This window comes from Prionailurus bengalensis, chromosome B4 (assembly GCF_016509475.1).
Source record: "Prionailurus bengalensis isolate Pbe53 chromosome B4, Fcat_Pben_1.1_paternal_pri, whole genome shotgun sequence".
In the NCBI taxonomy this organism is placed as follows: domain Eukaryota; kingdom Metazoa; phylum Chordata; class Mammalia; order Carnivora; family Felidae; genus Prionailurus; species Prionailurus bengalensis.
Genome location: NC_057358.1, coordinates 130,571,721 through 130,590,818, shown reverse-complemented (window position 1 = coordinate 130,590,818; position 19,098 = coordinate 130,571,721). Strand labels below are relative to the sequence as shown.

The 19,098-nt window shown below is 54.3% G+C and overlaps 1 protein-coding gene and 1 long non-coding RNA gene across 3 annotated transcripts; one reads left to right on the top strand and one right to left on the bottom strand.

Annotated features, from left to right (window-relative positions):
• Positions 1-942: 942 nt before the first annotated feature.
• Positions 943-17,531, top strand: FOXRED2 (FAD dependent oxidoreductase domain containing 2). Of its 2 annotated transcripts, XM_043563667.1 has the most exons (8): positions 943-2,188; positions 3,394-3,645; positions 3,776-4,039; positions 4,964-5,130; positions 8,063-8,228; positions 9,496-9,737; positions 11,583-11,753; positions 15,671-17,531. In XM_043563667.1, exons 1-8 carry the CDS (start codon positions 1,641-1,643, stop codon positions 15,916-15,918), a joined length of 2,058 nt encoding a protein of 685 aa, XP_043419602.1. In that variant the 5' UTR covers positions 943-1,640; the 3' UTR covers positions 15,919-17,531. The 2 variants fall into 2 exon arrangements, with proteins under 2 accessions (XP_043419602.1, XP_043419603.1); XM_043563668.1 differs by lacking the exon at positions 9,496-9,737 and having other exon boundaries at positions 969-2,188; positions 15,671-15,886.
• Positions 8,215-9,450, bottom strand: LOC122473306. The gene is made up of 3 exons (XR_006294641.1): positions 9,299-9,450; positions 8,960-9,088; positions 8,215-8,320 (listed from the first exon to the last, which is right to left on the bottom strand). It is a non-coding gene; the product is annotated as an uncharacterized LOC122473306 (long non-coding RNA).
• Positions 17,532-19,098: the final 1,567 nt, after the last annotated feature.

Genomic DNA, 19,098 nt, shown 5'->3' with positions numbered 1-19,098 from the left:
AACTAGAGGCTCCAGCCATGCGAAGCTAGACCGCAGAGTTCTTTCCACACTAGGCATGGCTGCCCTAACCAGGAGCACTCTGCCCCGTCTCACCAAACTGCTTAACGCCCCCTTGAAGGTTCCTGTATTCTCAAAACTGCCTATGTTCTGCCCTGTAAATCTAATGCAGGATCCACATTCCACCTCTGCAAAGCTAACCTCCATCAGCCAGTTCATCCGAAAAGCGGTTCTCCATCATCGGCCATCCACGTTGCGTGCTTCAGCCACACCCAGTTGCAGTGAATTAGCAGTGGATTTGCGTCTATACTGGCCTATCACAGGTCCCTTTGTTTACAACATTACCAAGAACACAACACATGACTCATGAATTAGAAACTTTTTGGAAAGAGCTCATAATTTGGAGTAAAAGGGGAGGGGTGAATCCCAGGTTCCACCGAACTGGGTGGTCTCAAGCAAATCGCTCCTAAACTTCCATTTTGGCCAGTGGCTACACAATGTAGGAAACAGAATCGCCTGCTTCTCCGGGTTGGTGGGACAGTCAGCCAATCACGGATGTTACTTTGCAAACAACAGACTAAATCCCTGTAGCAAACACCTGTTAATTTCTTTTTTCTGTCCTGACTTCACTAACCTGGCTTCCAGACTCCCCAAACTGGGTAGCCAACAAGGCTTTGGCGACGTTAATAGCAGAGTGTAAGAACTGGGTTTATCTCCAAAAGTCACCTGCCCCTGTGCCTCACCTACACGTGGAGACGTACAGCTTTAAAACTAGAGCCCGGCGCCCCAAGAGCGCCGCGATCCCCAGCGCCACCAGCCTCTGGCGGCTCCAGCCCGCTGGCAGCACGTGCGCGCCCGTCCCGCGCCGCCGGGAGCCCGCGGCCCCCCCGCCCGTCCCGGCGTGCTGCGCGCCGCGCACGTGACCCCCGCCCTCTGCCATTGGCCGGGCGGGAGGGGCGGGGCCGCCGGGGCGCCCGCGGGCAGAGCGCGGCCCCAGTCGACTGCGGGCTGCCTCCCGTGCGGCTGGGACGTTCACGCTCTGTGCAGGGAAGTGGGTGCTGCAGACGTGGGCACCGCGCGCGCGTGGGGAGCGGCCCCCGGGGAGCCCGCGCCGGCAGGACTGCGGCCTAGCGCCGCGTGGCGACAGGTGTTCTGGGGCATCCCTGTCACGTGACCGGGGAGCCCGGCGCGCCCAGCACCTGGAGGGGGCGGGGCTCGTGCAGGCCACACCTCCTCCGGTCCAGGACCTGAGGACGGGGGCGTGGCCAAAGAGGCGTACCTCGAGGGTCTCAGCTGGGGAGGGCCCGGGAAGGGTGCTGGGCACCCTCAAATTAGGGGAGGAATGGGGGAACACCCGCCCTCGTACTACTATGGCAATAAGAAAGAGGGTGGCACCCCTGGGAACCGAGGCCCTGGAGGAGATGGAGGCGTTAGGGATGCCTGGGGGGAGCCCCAGATTCGAGCTTGAAAGGATGAAGGCAGGCAAATGAGCTCAGAGGGCCTTGGGGTGTGGTCCTGGCCCGACTTCAGATTGCGGTGGGCGAGTCCCTGCCCCTCTCTCGGTCCCCAGCCCTTCGCCCATCTCCCCGGTCCTGGAGGGACCAACCAGGGTACAAGGCCCCACATCCCTGGTCTGCCACAGGATGAGCCTCTTGGCCGCGGCCGGGCTGTGGGGCCCGCCCGGGCTGCTCCTGACCTTCGCCCTGCACCCGGCTCTGTGCTTGCGCCCAGCCCCGACCTCGGGGCCCCTGCACCGGGACTACTGCGTCCTGGGCGCCGGGCCCGCGGGCCTGCAGATGGCCTACTTCCTGCAGCGGGCCGGGAGGGACTACGCGGTGTTTGAGCGCGCCCCGCGGCCCGGCAGCTTCTTCACGCGCTACCCACGCCACCGCAAGCTCATCAGCATCAACAAGCGGCACACGGGCAAGGCCAACGCCGAGTTCAACCTCCGCCACGACTGGAACTCTCTGCTCAGCCACGACCCCCGGCTGCTCTTCAGACACTACTCCAGCGCCTACTTCCCCGATGCGGGCGACATGGTGCGCTACCTGGATGACTTCGCAGACAGGCTGGGGCTCCACGTGCTGTACAACACGACCATTGCCCACGTCACTCTGAACAAGGATCGGCAGGCCTGGAACGGCCATTACTTCATCCTGACGGACCAGATGGGCCATGCACACCGGTGCAGGTAAGGAACCTGGCCCCGGAGCCGATCTGCTGCCACCCCTTGGTTGGCGGGTAGGTTTGGAAGAAATGAGAAAATATGCGCATTTCTGCCACTCCTTGCTCCCACTGAAATCCAGTGCTAAGAGGTTCAGCTCACCCAACGTTGCCCAAATGTGTCCAAAAAAATTATGATCGAATGTGCGTGGAAGGTACTTACCAGCTCTTTCCTGCAGGATTTGTCAGTGTTTAAGATCTTCGTGTTCACTGTGGCACTCTGGCACTGGGCATTCAGCATTGCCTAAACATATGTACCCACAAAGCTCTTTTGGCAGAGCATCTCCTAGAACTGGTGTTCCCCAAAATACATTGTGGGAAAAACATCCAGCAAGTGTTGGATGGGCTCGGTGGGATTTCAGGACCGAACAAGAGTGAGAGGTCCAACAGGCAATGCCACCAGCATTCGGTGTTGGCTGGCTTTGGCTTGGGACAAAGCCCGATATTGTGTAGACAGCCCAAACTCGGGGTCACGCACCGCACTGCCCTTATTTAATCCCCGCAAGGAACCTGGCGGGGAGTTCTCTGGTCCCAGTTTTACAGATGAAGAATTGAGGCCCAGAGAAGTTGATTAACCGGCACTGTGTCACACAGTTTATAAGCGGTCCAGCTGCAGTCTGACCCAGGCTGTGTCTTCCTGACCCCAAAACCTGTTTCTGCTATACCAGACTGCCCCCGCCCTTCCTGGCCATTAGCCTGACACCCAGCTCCAGGCAGGTGCCCAGAGTTCAAATTCTCATGCCTTTTGCCGGAGGCCCAGCCTTGCTCCTTGCTTGTTACAGCCCCGGGGAAAGAAGGGTAGTGCCAGCTTGGACCCTTGCACCCCTGAGGGTGACAGTGGCCCTAACGGCTGTGTCCAAAATTAGGTGAACGATTCGATTTCTCACGTGTCACCTCAGGGAGTCAGGTTGATTCTCATGTCTGGGATCATCCCAGGAACATGGAAAGGAGACTGTCCGCTAGGGTGGGCTCAGCAAGGGTGGGGGTCACGTCTCTGATACTCGGGGGTGGGTTCCTAAATGGATGAAGGAATGGATGTTCTCCTGTGTTCTTTCAGGAGCCAGCAGCCTGCGCGAGGCAGGCGAGCCAGGCAGCTAATCCAAGGAATGCTTTTCACGTAGTAGTCTTACGGCTGAGAGACTAAGCCATCTTCCCTCTGTCCCCTCCCTGCAGCGTCCTTCTGGTAGCCACCGGTTTGTCGGTCCCCAACCAGGTTGACTTCCCGGGCTCCGAATACACGGAGGGATACGAGTCTGTCTCCGTGGACCCCAAGGACTTCGAGGGTCAGAATGTGCTGATCCTGGGGCGGGGGAACTCTGCCTTTGAGACCGCAGAGAACATCTTGGGTGTCACCAACTTCATCCACATGCTGAGTCGCTCCCGCGTCCGGCTGTCCTGGGCCACCCACTATGTTGGAGACCTCAGGTATGCTGCGCGGCTGCTTGTGGATCGAAAGCCCTTCCTGACCCCACCGGACCAACCACCCCTTCCTCTGAGCCTCCTTGTCCCCCGTACAGACTCCTTTCTCTCTCTTGGCATTTCCCTTGGGCCCCAGGGCCATCAACAACGGCCTGCTGGACACCTACCAGCTGAAGTCCTTGGACGGGTTGCTGGAGTCCGACCTGACGGATCTGGCCATCGTGAAGGACCGTGAGGGCAAGTTCCGCGTCACCCTGAAGTTCTTCCTGGAGGAAGGCAACCAGAGCACCGACGCCATCACCCTCCCCCAGGACGACAATGACAACTTCGCCATGCGCGTGGCCTACGACCGGGTCATCCGCTGCCTGGGCTGGAACTTCGACTTCTCCATTTTCGATAAGTGAGTCCAAACGGGGGAGGAGCTGGGATCACTTAGCAAATCCCTTCTGATATCTCCCCTGGGGGGGGGGGGTGGAGAGTCACCATCCAGTGGGCCAGCGACGGCTTTCAGGACTGCGCCGTCACAGCGGATGTAGCTGCTGCCTCATCTCCCACCCAGGACATGAGCTGTCTGTCCTCACAGGGACCGAAGGCCCTGAGGCCCTCCATCGGGTAGCAGCAGCAACGGCGGGTCTTTGTCTGCGTTGTGATCTTCCACTGGAGAGAGGGGAAGATGAGCCGAGGCAGAATAAAATGGTGAATTTGCTGCAAGGTGGCTAAGGACGCAGGCACTGGTGTCAGTCTGAGATTCTCCACTTGGCAAATCTGCGGGCTCTGGGACAGTTACTTAACCGTGCTGCGTCCGGTCTCTTCATCACTAAAACGAGGATCCTATTTTCTCACAGGGCCACTGTGAGGATTAATCCAGAAAGTACTCGGCACATGTTATATGCTTAATAAAATGGTAGCTGCCAACGTCACGATTGTGAACTACCTTCCTTTAGACATCGCTGCCCCAGTACCTTGGCAAGTTTGGTATTAAAGAATCCGTCCAGTGTCTCACTTTTCTCTGGCCAGAGCACGGGCGGACAAGGAGAAGCTGGAAGGCCTCAACCAGACTGCCATCCCATTAAGTCAGAGCCCAGAGCCTAAGCCTCCAGTCAGGCTTGAATCCTGGCCCCATCCCTGACCCGCCACAACTTCAACCTGAGCCTCGGTTATCCCCGTCTGTTAAGTAGAGATAATCATACCCACCTTCCAAGGTCATGTTGTGGTTTAAATGCAACAAGGGATATAAAGCACTTAGACTTAGCGCAGGGCTGAGCGCAGCATACGTGTTTCATACACAGCAGTGATTTCTGTTAACCACACTTTCCGCTCACAGGTCCCTCCGACTGTCTTCTGGAGGTGAGTTCAGCAAGAAGTACCCGCTGGTGAAAGCTAGCTATGAGTCCAAAGGAAGCCGGGGTCTCTTTGTCCTGGGTACCGCCAGCCACTCAGTGGATTACCGGAAATCAGCCGGGGGCTTCATTCATGGATTCCGATACACAGGTGAGCCCGGCAGAGAGAATAAACCCCAAGGTTTATAAACATACTCCTGATTTCCAGCAGCCTTGATGAGATTGCTTATCAGTAGTCGATAGGTCGATCTGTTCGGGACAGATGGCAGCATGTTTTTGTGGTCTGAGTAATTTGTCTAGGAAAGCGTCAGATAAGGTATGAAAGTTAAGTACATTGGGAGTTGGCAAGTTACATGCTTGAATCCCATGCCAGCGAGGTACCAGGTATTGGCGAGAAGGCCAAGCTTGGTGGGTGCTGATGTGGGTTCCTCCCCCGCTGGGTGGTCTGAGAGGTGAGGCTTTATGACCTCTCTAGAAGCCTCATCTGGACGGCCTGACATCAGAGATGTAATCGAGGTGAACTTTCCACCCTCGGGGCTGTTGTAAGGACTAAATAAGGCAATACCCGGGGACCTGTAGCTATGAAGCATTACACACAGATTCTCTGGGTACCAAAAAATTTCAGTCAAAATTGCGGTCAAATTAAATCAGTCGTGAGAGTATAAATTTTCTGCACCTCAGGCGGGCTATTGGATGGGTACTTGGTTGCATGGTGAGTGTTATGTGGACCAGTTGACTTTGCCATAGATACCACAAGGCTTCCCGCATCCTGGCACTTCCGTGTTTAATTTGATGACTCCCAGTGGCTTAATGTTCATTTTTGCATTTGACTATCCTTCCTGTTTGGCAGGGAAAAGTAACCATGTTTGATTTCCAGACAATGTATTTTATGGCCCACGGGTGATGGGTGCTGTCGGAGAAGGAAACCAGAGAGAGTATTTGCCGTCTGTAAGCCAAAATATCCGCAGATCGAATACAAACACACACACTCAGAAGGAGAAGCATCTGTCCCTTTAGCTGTGTCTCCCCGATAAGAAATCCTTGTGGCGCCTGGGTGGCTCAGTCAGTTAAGTGTCCGACTTCGGCTCAGGTCATGATCTCACTTTGGCTCAGGTCCTGATCTCACGGTCTGTGGGTTTGAGCCCTACGTCGGGCTCGGTGCTGGTAGTTCAGATCCTGAAGCCTGCTTCACATTCTGTGTCTCCCTCTCTCTCTTCCCCTCCCCTGCTCACTTTCTTTCTCTGTGTCAAAAATAAACGTTAAAAAAAAATTTCTTACAGAAAAAAAAAAGCCTTCGTCATTGTTCCCATGCATGTTACCCTCCCTGCACCTGCTCTCCTGACAGATCCTGCCCCCCCCCCCCCACCTCCTTCCTTCGGTCCCCTGACCTTTCCCCAGCTCACGTAGTTAATTCTCACGGCACCCCTGTTATTTCTGCACCATTTTTCCAGATAAGGAAACTGGGGCACAGAGAACTTAAGTAACTTGCCCAGAGTCACCGAGCCAGTTGGCAGAAGGGTAATACGAATGCACACGTGTCTGATTCTAAAGCTCACAGCCGACCACGAAGCTCCAGGCAAATGGGAAGCAGTCCTGGGTTGCTGTGTGGTCACTACTACCGGCTGAGGATCCTGCTGGGGGAGGGGTGACGTGGCCCACACATCCTGCTCAGACCCGAGAAACAGGTCCCACGGGAGACCAGAAGCAAACAGTAAGGCAGAGGAAAGCAACAGAAGATAAAATGTGAACGGCACAGACCAATACCACACGGAAGGACAGGCCAGACGCCCGGCCCGGCCCCCTCGTGTTTCTCTTCCAGCTGCCTGCCAAAACACCCTTCCTATAAACAAACAAAAAAATCTTCTCTTTCCCCTGCTTACAGCTTAAGCCGCTCTTAGTGGCTCCCCTCCTCCCCCCGGGGAAGGCTCCAGCTCCTTGGCATGCCGCTCCAAGCTTTGCCAGGCCCCTGCCAGCTCACCTTTCCAGCCTGGTCCCTTGCCTGCTTTTCAGAACGTGCCAGGCTCTCCCAAGATTGTGGCCCCTTTTGTCAGGGCACCCTCCCCAGACCCCACTGGCTGCACAGTTCCTCGACCTTGTGCAAAACTCAGCTTAGCCATCGTTTCCTCCAGAGTCGGGTACCTGGGGAGGCCGAACAGCTTCTCCCGTGACTGTTGGCCAGCTGAGTCTCCCATCACGCGCGTGGTCTGTCTGTGTTCTTGCCTTTCTCGGATTTGGATATCGTGTTGATTTGTTTTGGAAGAGCAAGCCCGATCCCACAACTGTGCACGGCAGCCCCAGATATGCGGCAGAACATCTCCCTGTCATTTCAGACAGCTGTCACTGTGCTGTCCTTCCATCAGTAGAATTTAGGGACAGCTTGGATTTAGACTCTGGAGGACGGGAGGCACTGAAAGGTTTCCCAGCTGGGAGTCTCTGAGGGGAACAAAACCCCGGGAAGGGGAGCGAGCGGGGTCAGAGGGAGGCTCAGGGTCCGGGGTTGACCTAGCACCTGTGAGGGGTAGCGTGGGACATCCACGTGCAGGGGGCCTAAAGCGGGGCCGGGCCCACTCTGGCCTGGAGCCAGATCCAGCCACTCCCATCCATTCAGGTACCCACTCGGGCTGTTTTTGCGCCGGAAGCAGAACTGAGTAGTCCGGCCGACCGGGCTGTAGAGCCCAAAATACGGCCCATCTGGCCCTTGGTGGGAAACCTTGACTGACTCTGCTCCAAAGGCATGTTCTTTTTTTTTTTTTTTAAGTTTATTTATTTTGAGAGACAGAGTAAGAGCTGGGGAGGGCCAGCAAGAGAAGAGATGGAGAGAATCCCAAGCAGGCTCCAAGTTGCCAGCACGGAGCCCAGCACGGCCTTTGGACTCACAAACTGTGGGATCATGACGTGAGCCGAAGTCAACAGTCGGATGCTTAACCGACTGAGCCACCCAGGCGCCCCGCTGGAGGCATTTTGGAGCCCCGCACACAAGCGTTATTGAGCCCCAAGAGGTTGACAGGGGCCGTGCGTCCCTCGGGGTGGTGAAAGATGAAATCTGAAGTATGGCATGCTGTTCCTCCCTCTGGCCATTTCAGCGCGTGCCGTCCACCGCCTGCTGGAGCATCGCCACCACGGCGTCGCCTGGCCCTCCACCGAGCACCCCGTCTCACAGCTGACGAGCTCCATCGTCCGGCGCATCAACGAGGCTTCTGGGCTCTACCAGATGTTCGGCGTGCTGGCCGATGTCGTCCTGCTGAAGGAGTGAGTAGCCCAGCTCCACCATTCACGGGTCGGAGCTCTTCTCTGCCTATCCCTGGCATGGAGTGGCCCAGTGGTTCCCTCCTAAGTGAAGCCTTCAGGGGACGGGGGCGGGGGGGGGTGGAAATCAATGAAATCAACACCACAAGCTCGACAGACAGATGGACCTGGGTGTGCCTCCCAGCTCTGCCGCCTTCTGCCTATGTGACCTTGGGCAAGTCACTTAGCCTCTCTGAGCCTTTCTCGCATCTGCGGAATGGGGATAATAACCTTTACGTTGCAGGCAGGAGTAAAGGTAACTGGTGGACCGCACTTGGCACTGAGCGGATGGGCAGTAAACCGCAGCGATGCGGGTGAAGGGTCTCCCTCAGGCCAGGACCGTGTTGTCTCCTTATCGGTTAAGTGACAGGTGGCAGATCACAGACACACAGCAGAGCAGGGACGGAGAAGGGTGCTCAGAGGACAGGTCAGATGCAGGGGGCATCTCTCAGAGGGAGCAGCCCGACCCAAAGCCAGGGAGGGCAACAGCTCTCCAAGTTCAAGGACACGCGAGGAATTCGCTTGTGCTCAGCACAAGGTACCCCGCACCCTGACTCCTCTCTTCCATACCCACTCTCCACACTCCGACTTGCCCCACACCCCGTAAGCGCTGCCTTCAAATTCTGTCAAGAATCTGACCACCCCTCACCCGCCCCGGTGGCGCCGCCTTGGTCCAGCCCCCCAGCATCTCTCACCTGAACCACCTACAGCCTCGCACCTCTGCCCGTGGTCTGCTTTCAACACAGCGGCCGGGCGGTCCTCTTAAAACCGGAGTCACACACGTTCATCTCTGCACAGCACTCTCCAGGGGCCGGTGGCCTTCCCTTCTCAGGGAGAAAGCGAGTGGGAGAACCCACGTGAAACCGAGCGTTCCCGTCATGGCACCCACAAGCCCTCCTCGACCTGCCCCCAGCCCTTCTCCTGCCCCTCTGCTCGAGGCCAGCCTGCCTCCCGTCCCTCGAAGACACCCAGGCTCCCTCCCGGGGCTTTTCCGTGACTGGCCTCTCAGCCCGGGTCACCCTTTCCCCAGATACCTTTCAGGTTACTCAGAGTTTTCTGGAATCTGTCTCCTGTGTAAGTCGGGGTTCAGCTGTGACAGTAAGGCTCAAGTGAGGTGTGTGCAGAACAATCGGAGCCCGTAGACAATTGCACGAGAGGCACGCGCACGCGCCCACCCCACCTCTGCCGCGGCACTGAGGGTCTTGGCCACCCGCGCTGCCCTTATCCCCAGGAACGCCACGGCGTTTGAGTACCTGGAGGAGCTCCCCGTGCAGATGCTGGCCCAGCTGGAGACCATCACAGGAAGGAGGGCCAGGCACGGGCTCTTCGTCATCAACATGGAGTATGGCAGAAATTTCTCTGGGCCCGACAAGGACGTCTTCTTTCATGACCGGTCCGTGGGGCACACGGAAGACGCGTGGCAGTCCAACTTCCTCCACCCCGTCATCTACTACTATAGGCACCTCCCCACTGGTGAGCCAGACCTCTGCTGTCCCCCGACACCGCTCGGCCCCCGCTGCCCGTTACCTTGTCACCGCTAAGCCCTCACACAACACTTTCAGCTGACAGGAGGACACGGGGCGGGGAGGGCACTGGGGACTCCGCCCACAGAGCAAACGAGGCACAGGGTCCACGAATGAGAAACGACGTTCCCAGGTTCTGGCGCGTACCGTGACCTGGGCAGGCCACACGTGGAGTGTCGTGATCTCCTCCAGGCGCCACGGTCTTGCTCTGTGTCTCCAAGGGAGGCTGAGCGTGGAGGGGGAGGGGACCTGGAGACTGACTCTCAGAGGGCGCAGGGAAAGGAGCCGGACGTGGTTAACACAGGCGTGCAGCATAAAAAGCGCAGAAAAGCCGGGCAGCGTTCCCAGGCTGCCCTTTCCTTGCTGTGTGGCCTTGGACCGTTACCTACACTCTCTGAGCCTCCGCTTCCTCATTTGTAAAGTGGGGCTAACAATAGAATTGTGTGAAGATAAACGAGATTAAAAAAAAAAAAGAAACACAGAACGTGGGGCACCCAGCTGGCTCACTCACTAGAGCATCCGACTCTTAATCTTGAGGTTGTGAGTTCAAGCCCCCACACTGAGCGTAGAGATTACTTAAAAATAAAATAGGGGTGCTTGGGTGTCTCAGTCGGTTAAGCATCCAACTTCGGTTCAGGCCAATGATCTCACAGCTCATGAGTTCGAGCCCTGTGTTGGGCTCTGTGCTGACAGCTCAGAGCCTGGAGCCTGTTTCAGATTCTGTGTCTGTCTCAATCTCTCGCTCTCTCTTACTCTCTCACTCTCTCTGCCCCTCCCCTGCCCACGCTTTGTCTCTCTCTCAAAAATAAACATTAAAAAAAATTTTTTTTAAACAAAGTCTTGGGGCACCCAAGTGGCTCAGTCAGTTAAGCATCCTACTTCAGGTCAGGTCATGATCCCACAGTTCATGGGTTCAGTCCCTGCATCGGGCTCTGTGCTGACAGCTCAAAGCCTGGAGCCTGCTTCCGATTCTGTGTGTGTGTGTGTGTGTGTGTCTCTCTCTGCCTGCCCCTCCCCTGCTCATGCTCTGTCTCTCTGTCTCTCTCAAAAATAAGTAAATGTAAAAAAAAAATTTTTTTTTTTAATAAGATAAAGTCTTTAAAACAAAAACTGAAAACACAGAATGTCAGCACGGTGCTTGGCACAGAGTAGCTACCAACAGATGAACTCCCCTCCCCGCTGGGGAATGTGATTCCTGCTCCGGAAACTAAAGAGCTGTCCCTGGGAAGAGGTATTCTAAAAACAGGCAGAGGTAGTATCAGCAGGTCAAAGTGACAGGAGCGCAGGCTTCTATTCAGAATCAGGAGTGACTCCTACTCAAAGCTGTCCAGCAGTGGAATGGGTCGCCCCTGGACATCGAGCTTCCCAGTATGAGGATGGTTGAGTCGCGACTTCATGGCCGTCTGCCAGGGAGTCCACACCAGCTGGGAAGCTGGACTAGATGAGCCCCCAGACCCTTCTCGCGGGGCCTCTGAGTCTCCTCAGAGAAAGAGCAGCTCTGAAGCAATCACCGTGGCCCTCAGTCCATGCGCGTCTTAGAAAAACACCAAGTGCAAGTAATTAGTCTTGGTTCCGCTTTCCGATACCACAAGGAACAGGTCCAGTCCCTCCCTCTTGCCAACCTTGCAAACAGAGATGGCCGTTGAACAGGCCGGCCGCTGCCCAGCGCAGAGTGTGGCCGGCGAGCCGAGCGTGAGGGAGCGCGGGAAGCACCTGGGATGTGTGGGAACCACGCTGTCAGCTCCAGGACGGGAGCCCGCCGGGCCCTGACCCGTCTCCCCTCTCGTCCCCACAGAGCAGGAGGTGAGGTTCCGCCCTGCCGACTGGGCCCTGCCTCGGCCCACGGCCATCCACCACATCGTGGAAGATTTCTTGACGGACTGGACCGCCCCGGTGGGGCACATCTTACCTCTGAGGCGCTTCCTGGAGAACTGTTTGGACACCGATCTGCGAAGCTTCTATGCAGGTAACTTAAGTTCCTAGAAGGACAGAGTCAGTGAGCTGGAGGTTGAAAGAAGACCAGGTAGATCCGTTTCCCCTGAGGTTTCAGGATTCACATCTAGAAATCTAAACTTGAGAATTCGGTTATCCACGGCGTAGACTAGATGTCCGCAGAAATCTCTCCCAGGACAGCACACCTGAAGTTGCTGAATTGAATGTCATTTTTGTTTAATTTTTTTTTCATTTTATTTATTTTAGAGAGAGAGAAAGCTGGGGAGAGGGGGAGAGGGGCAGAGGGAGGGAGAAAGAGCGAGAGAGAATCCCAAGCAGGCTCTGTGCTCAGCGTGGAACCCGATGCGGGGCTCGATCCCATGACCTTGGGATCATGACCTTGGGATCATGACCTGAGCTGAAATCAAGAGACGCTCAACTGACTGAGCCCCAAATGTCACTTTTAAAGAACCGGCAGGAAAAAAAGGGAATTCTCCAGAGGCCGGATGCTAGGAAAAGCATAAGGCCATTGCTGGACGTGGTCTGTCACCAATCATCAGTAGCCTAGAGCCCGGGTAACTGACAGCACTTGCGGGTGGGAAGGTAAAGCAGCAGGGTAGGAGGTCTGTTTAGAGACTCTCACATAAACTTGGATCTCAGTGGATCCACTAGGAGGCACAAAACACTCCCAAGAGAAGATGATGGAGGCTCATGCTTTTGGGCTCTGGGTAGAGTAAGGGAGAATTTCTCCTGAGAATTTCTTTTTTTTTTTTAATTTTTTTTTTTAATGTTTTATTTATTTTTGACAGAGAGAGAGAGACAGGAGCATGAGCGGGGGAGGGTCAGAGAGAGAGGGAGACACAGAATCCGAAGCAGGCTCCAGGCTCTGAGCCATCAGCACAGAGCCTGATGCGGGGCTCGAACTCACAGACCGCGAGATCATGACCTGAGCCGAAGTCGGACGCTCAACCGACTGAGCCACCCAGGCGCCCCTCTCCTGAGAATTTCTAACCACTAAGCCTCGCTCATGTGAGTTTGGGGCCAAACTTCACACCAAAATGCAAGTCTTCTGTGAAGAAACACACTTTAAAACTAGGGCTCAAAAAAACATTCCCACAGATGAAGCTCCAGGTTCAGGTGAACCCGTGTCCCTCCCCCACCAAGCAAAAAGCACTTAACATATAAGGACACAAATGTGTGACACGAGGGAGCGTCAGTAGAAAAAACAAACTGTGGGATCAAACCAAAAAAACTGTGGGAATTGGAAGAGTTACAAACAGAGGAGACAAAGTCTGTCTAAAATAATGTAAGAAAAATGGAGCGCCTGGGTGGCTCAGTCAGTTAAGCATCTGACTCTTGATTTCAGCTCAGGTCGTGATCTCACAGTTGGGGAGTTTGAGCCCCAAGTCAGACTCTGCACTGGCAGCGTGGAGCCTGCTTGGGACTCTCTCTGTCTCTCTCTGCCCCTCCCCTGTTCATGCATGTGCACTCACTCGCACCCTCTCAAAATAGATAAACTTTAAGATAAATTTTAAAAAAATTAAACATATAAGGAAACAAACAGATTCTTAAAAATATGATTGACTGGTCAGCTTTCAGAAAGATCCAAGTAAGACTTCTGGAAGTGAAAAAAATGTGTAATTAGAAACTCAACCGAAAGATAAAGTAGCACTTTAGACAGAGGTGAAGAGAGAATTGGTGAACTGGAAGATAGCATTGACAGAAGTCTGATGATCCAGAGGGAGAACTAATTGAAACAAGCCAAATTTTTGTCTTTTTTTTAAACCCCCCGAATGCCTAGGACATCCACTCTTTTGTGTTCAGCAAACATCTTTTGAACATCAGTTGTATATCAGGCACTATTGCTATCAAATCAGGTTAGAGATGGTCGGTATCCTCTCAACAGCCTCAGTCAACTTTGAAATAAAAATGCGTATATTAAGAGAGATGGCTTGGGGCGCCTGGGTGGCTTAGTCGGTTAAGCATCCAGCTTCAGCTCAGGTCATGATCTCACAGTTCATGAGTTCCAGCCCCGCGTTGGGCTCTGTGCTAACAGCTCAGAGCCTGGAGCCTGCTTCAGATTCTGTATCTCCCTCTCTCTCTGCCCGCCCCCCACTCACAGTCTGTCTGTCTCTCTCTCTCTCTCTCTCTCTCTCTCAAAAATAACCATTAAGAGCACCTGGGTGGCTCAGTCGGTTGGGCATCCGACTTCAGCTCAGGTCACGATCTTGCGGCCCATGAGTTCGAGCCCCGTGTCGGGCTCTGTGCTGACAGCTCAGAGCCTGGAGCCTGTTTCGGATTCTGTGTCTCCCTCTCTCTCTGACCCTCCCCCGTTCATGCTCTGTCTCTCTCTGTCTCAAAAATAAATAAACGTTAAAATTTTTTTTAAATAAATAAATAAAATAAACATTAAAAAAAATTTTTTAAAGAGAGGGATGGCTTGAAACAATAGTTTAAATTCATAGTCTAAATATACGTAGATGCTCAGAGGTAATTCGTAACCCAGGGCTAAGCAGCTTTGAAGGGCTGGCATCCGCAGACTATCAACCGTGACCACACGCTTGCACGGGAAATTACGTGATACAGGTCTAAAGATCTCAGCGACAAAATCCCTGCCTGTTTCTCGAGGTTTCGGGAGTACACGAAGACGACCATGCCTGTTAGGGAGTGTATCCCACCCTGGGGCACGGCCACCACAGTGCCTCATCCGGGCCTTGCAGCCTCCTGGCTCCCACCCCCCAGATCCTGCTCAGCACTGCAAGCCACTGAGCGTCACTGCCTTCGCCTTGGAAGAGTCCTCCCGCCTCGGGGCCAGCTGGCAGGGAAGTGGGCTCTCCTCCACCCCCTTAGCTGATGTGCAGCTGCTAGCTTTGGCCCCAGATTCTGCTGGGCTCCTCCGCCCCCTGGCCCCTGCAGAAGGGGTGACGTATGTCACCAGAAGGTGGTGCTTGCCAAAAGTCTGCCGCTCCGCCGTCCTCCCCTGCACCTGTGGTCTTCCCTGCTCAGGACCGTTCTCCCATGGGCCGTCCATGCATAAGTCATAAATAAAATAGGAAATACTATCCATGTAGCTCCCTACAGCCTGTTCACCCATGCAAGCCTCACAACGTCCTTTGTAATGTGCCTGTTTGGGGCGGGGGGGAGGGTGTTTTTGTTTTTGAGATGTAAGCCTCAAGACAGTTTTGGACATTTGCTCCTTCTCATCTTGTCTCTAAATCCCTGAGAAGACTGAGCCCCTATCTGTTTCGTCTTTTCTGTTTTGTAAGTGAAAGTTATATAAGCGCTTAGCTAAAAGACTTCTCACTTACACCCTCATTCCCCAGAAGGAACTGCTTCTTGCTCTTCTGGTGGTTTCTTCATATCTCTGAATCATAAACATCCACAGCTGTTTCCTGATAGAGCAGACTGGATCTGTGTGCCAACTCTCTGCTGTGGTACAGACGAGGGTTTACCAGTTTCCTCTGCCCGCCCCGCATGGTGCTTAGAACACAGTGCTTCGCACAGTGCTTTACACACGGTATGTGCAACCCAGACATTGCTGAGGTGGATAAATCCTCGCAGGCAGCTCTGAGCTCAGAATAGGACTGACCACCCAGCTCCTGGCCCCAGCCGGAGCTTCTAGAAGAAAAGGCTGAGGGGTCTGCTTCAGGGTGGCCGAGCTCCCAGCTGGGGCTGGCTCCCTGCAGAGCACCATGTTGGGCCCAGACCCCTGGGAGCTGAGTCATATCTGTGGTTTTTGCTTTCCATTTGGAGCCTTGTTCTTCCAGAATGTCCGGGAAGCCTCCTATTCTTGGAACCTCGGGGAGGGACGAGATCCGTGGCTACTCAGATCGGATGGGAGGTACCCACAAAAGTGAGCTCCCAGCTCAAGGCCTGGGTGAGGCCCCGGGACGTCGGCAGCCCCTCCTCCTCTTCCATCTTATTCATTTATCTCCTTTTGCTTCTGTGTAGAGTCCTGCTTCCTGTTTGCCCTAACACACCAGAAGCTGCCTCCCTTCTGCCAGCAGGGGTACCTGAGAACGCAGGGGCTCATGGGAACTGAGAGCCTCCGGCGGCACGGAGAGGAGCACAGGTTCCCGCAGGGCTATGCCACCGTGGGCAGGCGCCGCGAGGACGGGGCCCAGGGGCCCGAGGGTGGCCCCCTGGCCCCAGGGCCTCCGCTGCTCCAGCCCCACGACAGCAACAAGGAAGAGTTGTGACAGCCAGCCTTCTCCCACCCAGGCCCACAGCTACGCCTCTGTCCCACCATTGTGGTTGCCGAAGACCACTCAGATTGTCACAGTGACCAAGAGAACGCGCAGGGGGCATGTCAAGGCTGAGGGAGGCCAGCCAGTGGTCTCCCCTCCGGTCTGGTGCCTGGGAGGCGGGGTCCAGAAAACAGCATCCTCTCCCAGGCGGGGTCGCCTCCCACAGCCAGGCCCATCCGCAAGTGGACTGTCCTTGAGCACCAGGCTGGCTCAGTTCTGTCCCCGTCAAGCACCCAGCGGTTCCATTTCCTTCTGGTCTTCTCTTCAGATGAACCAGGATCCCGCCTGCAGATCGTGTCACAGGCGGAACTGTCCTCATCTTCCTAAGGGTCTGTGGCAGGCACTTTATAAAGCAGACGCTCTATTGTCCTCAACCATCTCAGGCAGGTGGGACTGTCACCCTTGATGAAGATATCAGCCCAGAGAGGGTAGGTGACTCCCACGAGCCCCTGTCTGGGGTGGCCCTGAGGCCTCCACCCTGCCCACCTCACCACTGCCTCTCCCTGCCCCGGCCTCTGTTCCCAGAACCCAGGGGGGCCAGCCCAGTTTATCATCTTAGGCCCAGCCGCTGTCACCAGGCAGAGACGGGACAGCTCCTGCCAAGCCACCTTATCTAAACAGGTTTCTCCCTGAGCAGCTGTACTCAGAGCTGCGCCCGCCCCAAGACTGCACTCCCCGACTTAGTCTTCAACCTCTGCGTTCTCTTCTCTTCCCTCCTGCTCGGCACCGTGCCCTTGCCCTCTGGCATCCCGAACAACGCTCTGCCTCTGGCCTGCCCGAGCACGTTTTGTAAAACTGTCACCATGCTATCTTTCAGAGAGGATTCTTTCCGAGGTGATTCACCTGCTGTTTGTATGGAGCCTGGCTCAGCAAGGAGGCATTTCCAACTGCATTTGTACAATAACAACAATGCGATTACTTTCTGGTTCTCTTACCTCTTCTCGCTCTTCTTCCTCCCCAGGAGTCTGCTCCCTTCCTACACTCCTGTCAGGCATTTTCGTCCCATTTAGGAGTAGATCATGGAAAGGAAAGCATTTGTACATAAAATAATCATGGTGATTTTTCAAAGCTCAGGACCCTAAATGATTGCTTCTTCACTGGTTCTTACTGTCCACGTATGTGTTCAGAATTCAAGGGACACAGGCTTTCTGGATCCAGGGCCCTTTTCTGGGAACATCCTCTTCCTCCCTCAGCCTCCGCCCCCGGGCCCGCTGCTTGTCTGCAGACCCCTCTCCCTCCAGTTGTGCAGTTACAGTAGTGACACTCGGCAGTCTGGGCCTGGAGGGGAGGTACTTCCCTGGGACGATACTTGGCATCATTTGTCCAGGGCTGAGCCATCTAAGGATCTCTCTCTAACCCCAGGGGGCTGGGTTCGCCATAGTTCGTACAAATTACATGTAAACCAGATATGGGGCCCGTCAGCCTGGCCGCCCTTTTCCAAAACGTTTTGTAAAACAAATCCTTGAATTCAGACTGTCCCGTAAGGTCACACACATCACACACCTAACCAGTTACCAACGGCGGCTAAGCTCCTTGTGCTTAGTTCAAGGTGCTTCAACAAATAATTCACTGGCGCCTGTGTGACATCTGCTTTCTCCCATCATCCGCCAGATCGTGAATTCCATCAGAATTTCAGCCAGCCTTGTTTGTGTTTCATAAGACATGGTTTCATGGGTTAGCTGATTAGAGATGCCTTCCCTGGTATTTTCCTTGTAAAACTGATAAGTAATTTGGAAAAGAAAATCGGGGCGCCTGGGTGGCTCGGTCGGTTGAGCGTCCGACTTCAGCCAGGTCACGATCTCCCGGTCTGTGAGTTCTAGCCCCGCGTCGGGCTCTGTGCTGACAGCTCGGAGCCTGGAGCCTGCTTCGGATTCTATGTCTCCCTCTCTCTCTGACCCTCCCCCGTTCGTGCTGTCTCTGTCTCAAAAATAAATGTTAAAAAAAAATTTTTTTTAAGGAAAGAAATCTCATTTCAAACCCCTAGTTCATGCTATACTTCGAAATTAATTCCTGAGGAATTTTTTTAAAGCCATACAGAAATTGGGGGCACCTGGGTGGCTCATTTGGTTAAGTATCCAAGTCCGGCTCAGGTCATGATCTCACGGTTCGTGGGTTCAAGCCCCGCATCGGGCTCTGTGCTGACGGCTCAGAGCCTGGAGCCTGCTTCAGATTCTGCCTCTGTCTCCCTCTGCCCCTACCCCACTCACGTACTGTTTCTCTCTCTCAAAAATAAAGACAAAAGAAAAAAAAAAAGCCACACAAAAACTGGAGGTGGAGAAGCGGTGCTATCACAAAAGAGAGGACTGTCCCAAGTTTAGAAGCCATGAAATGATTCCCCAGAGGAAAAGATTTTACATTTCCAGCCCATAGTTAAGTTTCTTAAATTCCACTTAGTTAACATATAGTGTAATATTAGTTTCAGGTGAAATTTCTTTTTTCCTTTTTTTTCTTTCGTAAGTAATCCCTACACCCAATGGGGGGCTCGAACTCACAACCCCGAGATCAAGCGTCCTACTCTCCACCAACCAAGACAGCCAGCCACCCCCACCCCAGCCGTATTTCATTAATGGGACTCTTAAAGGGTAGAGGCGCCTGAGTGGCTCCAGTCAGTTAAGCATCCCGACTCCTGATCTCGGCTCACGTCCTGAAATCACAGTTCGTGAGTTCAAGCCCCGCGTTGGGCTCTGTGCCAGTGAGAAAAAGGACTAGTCAAGCAAACTATGGACATTCACCCAACAAAATACTACGCGGCTCTCAAAAACACCCAGAGGTGAAGACCGTGCGGTAAAGTTACACGTGTGACAAAGTCCAGCGAAAAGAAGCAGGACATGAAATTACAGTTGTGAACTACTTAGAACTATATAAAACTAGAAAGCCACCCACAGGGGAGACTCTGGCAAGGACAGATCACAAAATGTCAACAGTAGTGGTATTAGGCTTGTGGAGGCTTTTTTTTTTTTTTTCTTTTCTCTTTTGTCCAAATTTGTGGTTACGCTCTATAGTGAAATAAATACTTTCTTTCTTTTTAATCATCTCTGGGGGGATGCCTGAGTGGCTCAGTTGGTTAAGCAGCCAGCTCTCGATTTCAGCGCAGGTCGCGATTTCACGGGTCACGGGATTGAGCCCTGCGTT